General features: G+C 39.4%; 2 protein-coding genes across 2 annotated transcripts in view; one reads left to right on the plus strand and one right to left on the minus strand.

Annotated features, from left to right (window-relative positions):
* Positions 1 to 391: 391 nt before the first annotated feature.
* On the minus strand, positions 392 to 7,704 carry aprt (adenine phosphoribosyltransferase). Its single transcript, XM_035663592.1, has 5 exons — positions 7,561 to 7,704; positions 6,009 to 6,112; positions 5,312 to 5,445; positions 3,442 to 3,520; positions 392 to 2,143 (listed from the first exon to the last, which is right to left on the minus strand). The coding sequence occupies exons 1-5, from the start codon at positions 7,647 to 7,649 to the stop codon at positions 2,004 to 2,006; spliced, it is 546 nt and encodes a 181-aa protein (XP_035519485.1). The 5' UTR covers positions 7,650 to 7,704; the 3' UTR covers positions 392 to 2,003.
* A 2,048-nt stretch (positions 7,705 to 9,752) lies between these two features.
* The window catches only part of tk2 (thymidine kinase 2), an 8,694-nt gene continuing 8,391 nt past the window's right edge, over positions 9,753 to 10,055 (plus strand). The window contains exon 1 of the mRNA XM_035664130.1: positions 9,753 to 10,003. Within this exon, the coding sequence (XP_035520023.1) occupies positions 9,844 to 10,003 (160 nt within the window). The 5' untranslated portion in view covers positions 9,753 to 9,843. The remainder of the gene's footprint in view (positions 10,004 to 10,055) is intronic.

Raw genomic sequence — 10,055 nt, forward strand, 5'->3', positions numbered from 1 at the left:
TGTTGTCATCTCAACGTTCACATGATATCATTATGTGTGTGGAGCACTGGGTCAAGCCTGATACACTGCTACTAACATTCTCCCCGTAGGTTTTCATCTATGGTTGGAAACCAGTTTCTTCTATATGCAAACTGTTGTAACTATTGATGAGAAAAGAAGGTTCAACAAGGCCAGCATTCGATAGTAATAGCTGAACATTCTGTACCACAATTTCTCAAAATGACTGTCACATTCACACTCAAAACCAAAAAAAAGGAGTTCAGATTTTATTTGTTGGGCCCAAAAATGGTTTCTACTGATGCAAATTAGAACACATTTAATTTTCAATGTTTGTATCTCGTATTGAAACAATTATAATATAGAGAACAATTTCCAACTGCAAGGGTCTGAGTGTCATCTTCTGCATAGATTTATTATATGAACATGTGGTTCAAACATACAAAAATGAGGCAGTAAGGACAACGGTACTGAAAATCACAAAGGAAACATGCATTAGTGAGGAGAACAGAGGTTACAGGTAAATCATAACAGTATGGCTTTAAATACAACACTCCAGATGAAATACCACTTTGGTCTTAACCAAAAAACAACCCAGAGCGTTTACTGTCAACTTATTTGATCGTTATTTGGCCTTAAAGCCCCTACAAGATTTATTTTTTTGTGTTGATTCTGATGCCCCCTGTGGACAAAAGTGGTAGTGTGCCTACCACCTCGACATTAAGAATAACTATATAGAAATTGCCAATCTTCTCACTGATGGTTTGTTTATGTGGGTCACATAGAGGCATCAGTATTAAGATTATTTCATAAGCAGTAGAAGGTATAACTATAGTTTGGCTTTTTACTGCTATTTTTCCCACCAGCTGTATGTTAAAAAAATATCAATAGTGGAATCAGATTCACAGCCATGTTTGGATATCTCACATACTTTGTGTACAAATGTTAAAACTTTAAGACCCTTTGAATCCACCAAAAGAAATATGTTTATGAACTGTACAACTAGGCTACAGTTAACCGTTTTATCAAATGTTCATGTATTTTATTGTCTATTAGTCAGCAGCATGTGCTACAGCTAGACAGATGCGAGTTTGTTAGTTAGAGCCATCAAGTCCCAGAAACATTCCTATTCTTTAAAGTTAAACTAATCTGTTGAAAGAATAGGAATGTGCAAGATATTAAATATACAGATTTACATATGGACATTCTAATAAATCCATTCTCTACCTACCAATCCTCTATACATACTTATTTCTGTTTAGGCACACATTGATTCAGAAACATATCCCAGCATGCATTACGTGAAAGGAACAGAAAATTCTGCACATTTTGAGGCATTTTAAGACATTTAAAGACTCCTGAAGATTCCGTGGAAATCCAATAGTTTCTCTGTCATAAATGTGGACCGTCTCCATGACGTCACCCATAGGTTTCTGAAGAACCTTAGTGAAGCTCAGTGTTGTCCGTTCTGACCGTCCTGACTCGGTCAGCTGGCTAATCCCAAAAATGGGCAAATGAGCGGAGTGGCCATGTCCTTAATTAAGAATAACTTTAAGCCTTAATATAATATAAATGAGTGAGTTTTATAAAAATTCCCCTCCGTACAGTTGTCATGAACATTCTGCTGTAAAGTTTTTATATGGGGCCCTTATGGAGATTGACTCACTCCTTGAGCCAGCCTCAAGTGGCTGTTTGAGGAACTGCAGTTTTTTGTTACTTTCGTTGTTACTTGGCTGGGTCATGTTGGCTTCATTTGCCAGCCACAGAGGTTGCTGCTTGATTATAAGCCCAAAGCATGCTGGGTAAGGCTCCTGTCCTTGCAACCAGAGCATTAAGAGATTAATGTATAAATGATTTATGTATATTTTAGCACTGACTGAAATGGCAAAACCGTACAAAAAAAAAAGGTGCGCAAGCTGAAGAGGTTTCTTGTTCGGTGGTGGTCACTTGGGAAGCCCATGACTGATTACAGGAGAGAAAAGGAAACATTGGTTTTACAGTGGTCCTCAGTACTGAACCAGGGAGAACAGACTGTGTGGTTTCAGTTTGTCGATGCCGTTCAGCTCTTTGAGCTCGATGACCACCATGCAACCTAGAACCTCGGCCTGCTGCTTCCTCATCAGCTCACAGGCTGCATGCAGAGTCCCTGCAACACACACACATATCAGAATGTCACCTTGGAAATGTTATTCCTTGGGCCACAATCTTGTATTTTAATGACTCGACATGACCTGACAATGCTCTGAGGACCTTTTTCTCTCCTCTTTGTCTGCCTCCTCATCTGCAGCTAAAAGCTCTTTCTTTCAATCCAAAATTCAATCTTCTGCCTCCAACCCCAAAAACTCCATCCATCCTCCTCGACCCCCCATCTCCCTCTTCCCTTCTACTGAGCAACTTTTCTTTTGTTAATAAAACGTAGTGATATGCGCTCATTTCCAAACCTGTCCTATATCCATCTCTACAAATCTTAATTTCCTTTTCACCTCTCTCTCGCAATGTACTAACACTGGTTATCTCCTACACCCCCAACAACCTGCCCTCTTGACCCTATCCCCTCTCACCATCTTCAGTCTATTGCTCCAGACCTCCTTCCTTTCTTCATCAATACTTCTAACACTCTAAAAGTAGCTGGAGTGAACCCTCTCTTAAAGAAACCCAAACGCAACTCTTCTGCATATCTCCACCAGAGAAACCTTTTTGGGGGACCACTCAACAGAGACTGCCCTCTCCTCCCATTGTAATCCTGCTGGACCTTTCGGTAGCATTTGACACGGTGAACCACTATATACTTGTTTTCATCCCCCAAGAACCGTGAGTCACATTCTACCTCAAGTACTAACCAAACTAAAGGTAACTCCTGTCTGAAGCTTGTAGCCTCACTACTGGCGTCCCTTAGGGTTCTGTTCTGGGTCCTCTGCTCTTTACACCAAGTCTCTATTGTTCACTCACATGGCTTTTCCTGCCACAGCTGTGCAGATGACAAACAACTAATTCTGTCTTTATCCAGATCTGAAATCCAGGTGGCAGACATCTCTCAGTGGAGACTTTCTCTCTTTGAACAATAGTTTACTTGTGAAAAATAGTCCCATTCATAATATCCCCAGTTTCATCTAAATCAAATGCTCTCATTTCAAAATACAATTAATACACTTATTTAATCTGAGATTTCATTTAGAGGTTGAACTTGCATGAAGCTTTTAGCTGTGGCAAATAAAGTGACTTCACAAATGAATGTTATGCTGTCTTGTTAACTGATAGCCAATGTGGATCCATAATGTCAACATGATTCTCTTATTGAAACTGAAGCAGAAGTTTCAGCAAAGAGAAGTATTATTATAATATAACATAAAATCTATTTTCGCTTGCTTTTTATGTTTCTGTGGAACATATGTTCCCTAGTCACACTGAATCCAATGAACATGATGGTTATAGAGCTGATCTAACCTCCAGTAGCTAGAAGGTCATCAATCAGCAGAATCTTCTGTCCTGGAGCCACCGCATCTTCCTGAATTTCTGCCTCTGCCTGTAGATACCAAAGCAAAATTCTTAGAAAATACTGTTCATTAGACAGACGGTGATGAAACATGGTGGTGATGCATCATGCTGAGGGAATGCTTCACAAGACTGAGGTAGCAATGAAAGGAGACAAATACAGAAAGGTCCTTGAGAAAAGAACATGACCTTTGACAAGAGCAAAGATTAAAATTCCACTCGGAAGCACGGAACAATACTCAAAATTTTCTTAGGCGCAAACACACACACACTGGTGGATTTTCTGCATGAAGTGATGTCTTTTAATTTAAACCTTGATACCACCTCAGTCAAGACTGAGGCTAAGTTGGTATTCATTGTGTTGGTCTTGCTGACTGGTTTTACAAGGTAGTATTACACAACCCTGTCCCCTGTCTCTAGAAATTACGTAAATTGTTTCCACAATGATGTTGTGGTGACAACATAATACCTGCCTGGATTATGTGCAAGAGACAGTCTGTTTAAGGGGGATCAAACACTATATTTATGTAACATGGTGCCAAGGAGGTGGCTGGACAGGAGGCCAGGCGTGAATGTGTCACCACAGTCCAGCCGTTGCGTCCAGACTTTGGTTAAGGTTAGGGAAAGATTATGATTTCGATTAAGTGTTTATAAAAATAATCGTATGCCTAATGTTACTGCTGAACTGTATTATATTGTATACTGACAATATTGGAAGATTGCCTATTTTGGCGGGAAACAAATGAAATATGTTGTCAGTGAACATTTTGAGCAAATGTAGATACGTACAGTATCTACATTTGCGAGTTGCTCATTATGTTATTAGAAAATATAATTTGGTATGCATTCTGGTTCCTCAAAACATATTTGCTGTTGCAAATTAGTAGTATATAACTATGATGTCTAAGAGATGGCTTTATTGCAAGGTATACAAGTATGTATGTAAGGTATTACATATGCACTGTGTAACTCTGTTATTTTCAAATTATTTGGTCTATAAAATGTCAGAAAATTGTGAAAAATATCCATTCCAGTTTCTCAAAGGTGATGTCCGTAAATTGTTTTGTTAGTCCAAAACCCAAAGATATTGAGTTTAATATGAGATAAACAGAGAAAAGAAGGAAATCTCTTTATTTGAGAGGCTGAAAACAGCATTTTCTGGCATTTTATTTTAACATTTATTTTTCTGTCAATCGACAAATTAATTAGTTGACCAATCTTTACAGCTGTAAGGCATTGCGTGTGTTTATCGGTTTGTATGCTGTATGTTACAGGTGGAACAGTGAGGAAGCTGTCATTTAAAGTAACAGCTGGAACAGCTGTGTTGCAGCAACAGCTGTGAAACTGATACTGGGATGGTGCAGCTGTCATGAATGGGCCCACAGGGGGATACATGTACACTGACACTGACACTCATGTACACATGTTCAGTGTGGTCTAATATCAGTCTTGCAAAGCCCTGCTGAAGGCTGCAGAAGGTGACCAAAGAGATCAAGTCCCACACACTCTCCCTACTGGTCAGCCAGTATTCCTCTGTGACTCCAACTACAGAATCAGGCCAGAAGATTGGTCTAGCACGTTCATAACAATATGTTGGGAAACAGGAGAGGAACATTTTAAACAGTTCTATCTATCTGTCTATTTGCTAATATGCTGTCTTATGTACTCAATGTACATGTGTAGAAATGTATGTAAATGAAACATTTCTATCAATTAATACATCTTTGAATTTCTGTACTCCTCAATTACAATACTATCTATAGTGTAAACTGAATCTAACTGCAAGGCCAACAAATACAGAGTAAAGGTTTGTGTTCTTTACCTTCCCATACTCCAGATCATATGCCACAGACACAGTGGTTCCAGGCAGCTTGCCTTTCTTTCTGACCAGGACAAAGCCGACACCCAGCCGCTGGGCGAGCAGAGGCCCAAACAGGAAGCCACGAGCATCTAAACCTGTACACAAGCAACATAAAGAGATAGCCAATTATACATTAGAAAGACACATTATGGCAAGATCTAAATAAGTAGTCCAAATAATGAATTTACATGAGAACATCAGATTTCAGAAAATTTGAAGGCTGCTCTCCCAACAGAATGTTGTATCTTCCCTAACTGGAACCTTTCAATAACCTTACATGCCCTTGAAATGGGACTCAACAATCAACTGTTTCCCTCAGCTCTGATTGGTTGTTTTCATTCAGGCCCGGTGGATTCTTGCCATTAGGAGCACTAGGAGGAGCCAGAGGAACCTGATTGTTTCACACATTATCTGTCTCATGTNNGGATATAGTGAAGGTTTCAACAAATATGACAAAAAGTTATCTTTATAAAAATTACCTACTGCAGCTTTAAACCAAGAGGATGGAAATATGAACAGGATGGAAGATATATTAAACTGATTTTATTTCATATTTTATTCCATTTGATTTCCATATGAAAGCAGTGTCTGACAATTCCTTCTTAAGTAGTATTGAGAGGAGCACTGGTTTACAACAAAATGTGCTTTGCTTTCTTACCTATGATCAGATCGACCTGCGGGTGATTCTTCCTCACATGTTCTTCGAACAGGTCTATTACTGCTGTCAGAGCGGCTGGATCCTTCAGAATGGGACAGATATCTCTGCAGGATACACACAGTATGTTAGTATGCCGTCATTTCAAATGGATATCAATATGAATCACTTTTATTTTCATTTCCTGTGGTTAGAAGTGAGTTGTTTATGGACTTTAGCTTCATATATATCTGACATATTCTTCCACCTGCACAACTGATTAAGCTAGTCAGTAAAAAAAAAAAGGAATTTCATGTTTATGTGGATGTCCTTGTCGGCTAGCTAGTTTTAGTATGGCTCTGCACCGAAATGGATGAATCATCATTCTCTGGGCTGCCCCTTCGCTGCTCTGGAAATACCACACTTCCTTTAAACTTGGCCCTGAAATCTTTTTTTAATAAATGGTTGAGTAATAGTCCTCCTTGCTTCACTACAAGTTTGCGGAAGTGTGGACTTGAGTCACAAATTGAGTCTTTAGATTTAAAAAAAGACTCAAATCAAAGTCCTGCAACTCGACTTTACTACCAATGGCTTCACTTCACTATTAAATTAATTATGAAAAGGAGATCACATAGAAGAAATGTGTGTGATTTGGTTAAAGAGATACAGTAGTTTGGGGGAAATTTACTGTCAGAAAGTCAGAGATTCAGACACCAATACATGTCTCAGGACAGACCTTTTTCATGTATTTGGTGTCTGAAGTTATGTCAAACAGCAATATCAGCCTATCTTGGCTCAGTTGTTGAGTTGATTTTTGAGTCAGACTTTGATAACCCCTGCTCTATGAACTGATCCCACCTTGAATTCTCACCTGCAAAATAATTATCTTTGTCTCCAATGTGCAGCCAATTTGACACTTTGAGAAGGTGGGACTGAGCTCTGCTTCAGGACGTAGTACTAGTTGTTAATGATCTTGTTCAACTGCATGGTGAAATAATCAGTGAGAACTATACCATGGCTTTCAGGGGAGCTGACTTAAGATAACTTTACAGTGTAATATGACTTCCTGGCAGCTTGTGGGTCAGTTCACCATGACCCGAGCTGGGTCCCACCAAATGTTTATTTTATTAAATCACTGATATAACTGATGTGCTGTATGTTCTGTTCAGGTGAATATTCACTGGTTAAGATGAGAAGGAGGAAGCAAAGTGGTCATTCATCTCCCTTTAGGTGTTAACTGACTGAGGCCAGCAGACAAGTGAAACTACAGTAACATTACAAACACTGTCCGTTATTACAGACATGTAGAGGTTAACGGGTACAGAAAGACAGCTGCTACATAACTTTCTAAGCCACCACTTTACAATGTGAACTATGACCAGTCCCTACTTCTGCACCAGTGACCCATGTGTTATTTGTTTCCAGGGCAACAGGCGCCAGCCACGTGTGGTAAGACGTGTATCCGCTGCGACCAGCACGAGCCTTCACCTGCTGTGTGTGGGGCTGAAGTCTACCTCCTCACGCGCACAACAAAACCGGTGGCACGCGGTTTAAAAGGCGGTAACCAGTATCTTACCTGAACACAATTCCTTTCTTCGGAAAGTCTGGAAAAGCTCGGATGTGTTTGTGGACCAGCTGGAGTTTAGACTCGGTGTCGGCTGCCATTCTAACCAAATCACCGCTGCTGCTCTCCCTCAGCTGCTGTGTCTCCCTCTACTTTCTTCCTCTAGTCGTTTGCAGCCCACACAGTGTAAACGCACTGCTGCCCCCTCTGTACGTTCAGAGCACTGCAGTGCAGCTTCGAGTCTGACCATAGACAAAGTTCTGTTTTGTAAAAAGGTTATAAAGCCTCCAGCATTTATCAAAAAGTAGTGCTTATTTTCTGATGCCAAGGCCCCCTAGATAGTATTAGTTTTGCAAGATTTAATGCTTTAATACTTTAAATGCAACAATAACAATGCTATGGGAAATGTAAAAAAACAAAACAAACAAAAACAACTACACTTTAATTAAGGCAATACAGTTCCACGCTACCAGATGAGATGATTTTATGTTCGCTTTGATCTCCTCAACAGAGTCAGCTGTAAAGTCATTATAAATGACAATAAAATAATCTTGAATCCCTAAAATTTGTATTTAAAATCTAAATATTACATTACATTCAATAACATGTCCAAAAATGTCCATTTTTGTGAGCTAGATGCTAAAAGGGAAGCTAGCTAGCTAAATTTCAGGAGCAACAGCTGTGTGGCAGATGCAGACAGTCAGAAGGTCAACACTAACTATACATTATTATAAATGCTATTTTATAATAATACACATAATAAAAATAGCAAGAGACAGGGGGTTAGTAAGATTATTATTATTATTATTATTAGCATTAGCATTTTCCCTCATCTCCCTCAGAATTTTGAACTTTTCTAATGCAGGATGAGGCTGTTTATCAGAGAGTAAAGGCTCTGTGAATATAGCTTGTAATTGTTGCTGTAATTGTTGAAAAATAGTATACCAATAATGTGATTTTACAGTATATGTCGTCTAGTAGCATATTTTAGGTGTATTAATAAGGAATCATAATGTAAACATATAAAGGCTCTATGGACTGGTTGCACAGCAGACATTTTAAATTGCCAAAGCCAAAGACTTAATAACAGTAGGGATGGCTCAATTCCATTAAGTGTTCCAGTAACAGTGACATTAAACCAGCAAGTACCCTAAGTGGAATGCAGCTATCATTAACACACCTGTGGGTTTCCTGCTATGACATGCAAAAATGTCTTCTGTGAAACCAGTCCATTTAGAATGATGGATACTATGACCAGATATTTGATGCTTTTATTGTCTAAAGAGAAGACAGGAAATACGCAGAGAGATGAAAAAGGTCACTGATGATAGAAGATAATAAATATCACCTTTCTGGACTTTATAGGCTGTGTACAAGTGTTGTAAAGCATTATAAAGCAGTAATGGAGGACATAATATGGGGAGGCTTATAAACTAAATGCAGGTCATGAATCAAGGAAAAGCTAAAGGAACAATGTGCTGTTTGGCAGAGACAGGGTTAAGTTGAACTAACTAATAGTCCGTTGGTGAGTGCAATGACTGTACATATCCTGCACACTAGTTGGTGGTGTTTGCCTCTAATGTTGCTTCATGTAAGCTCGAAGACAACATTGTGTTACAAGTTACTAGGAATAGTGTTAGCATTAAAATGGGTGGAAGAAAACAATCAATAAAACGGCAGCAAACTGACATACAAGTACCACTAAGTAAAGCAGAGGTTTAAACATTGATAAAGGATCATATACACAAAACTTGGCAGGGATACTGGGACTCATGTGACACCGGCAGACATCTTTACAGCATTCAAAAACATATATGACCCAAAGGGAGCCATAGGGACCCGTCTGAGAATAGGACATACAGGATTAAATCACATACTCCATATAATAGGCAGCACCCTACTGGACTATGCACACACTGTAATTAAAGCATGTATTAATAGATTGCAGCAAATATGATCAAGAAAGGAGGGAATTAATATCAGCATTGGATGAGGGACACAATAGTACATTGGAGAATCTACTTGGAAAGAAATCGTGGAAAGTACATCATATTTTAATTAATTATTTAAAAATAATAGAGAGAATTTAGTTATTTTCTTTGTTTTTTTTCCTGTCAATCTACTGCTGCACACTCCAGTCCAGCAGGTGGCGCTAATGCACCTACAAGCTGGTTTGCCAACCGCCGTTAAAACCCTAAGCAGAAGAAGAAATTGTGTAGGTTGTTGTTCTCGGAGATAATTGCCATGATACATAACGCAGCAGTTTCAGAATAGCAGGAGTGTCTGTGCTGCGAGATGTCGGTAGCTGGTGTCCGTGTGTCGGTATTGTTGAGGGCTTTCTCTCAGTGTGCCGCTGTCGGTGTTGTCCGGTGCAACAGAGGATTAAAGCTACCTGCCGCGAGCGTCACACCGATCCAGAGCAGAGCACTCAGTGGCACGCGGCACCTCACTACAGGTCAGTGGTGTTATTGAACGAGGATACAGTGTTTAATACAACATACAACGAG

This window comes from Morone saxatilis, unplaced genomic scaffold (genome assembly GCF_004916995.1).
Source record: "Morone saxatilis isolate NCDOM2014 unplaced genomic scaffold, NCSU_SB_2.0 Contig19, whole genome shotgun sequence".
Taxonomy (NCBI): Eukaryota; Metazoa; Chordata; class Actinopteri; family Moronidae; genus Morone; species Morone saxatilis.

Excerpts from the sequence above, each read along its gene's own strand:
- aprt (XM_035663592.1), bottom strand. The coding sequence starts at position 7,649 with ATGGCAGCCGACACCGAGTCTAAACTCCAGCTGGTCCACAAACACATC. Across the intron at positions 6,113-7,560 it reads AAGAAAGGAATTGTGTTCAG|AGATATCTGTCCCATTCTGA; the intron begins GTAAGATACTGG and ends TGTATCCTGCAG. Across the intron at positions 2,144-3,441 it reads TGACCTTCTAGCTACTGGAG|GGACTCTGCATGCAGCCTGT; the intron begins GTTAGATCAGCT and ends TGTGTGTTGCAG.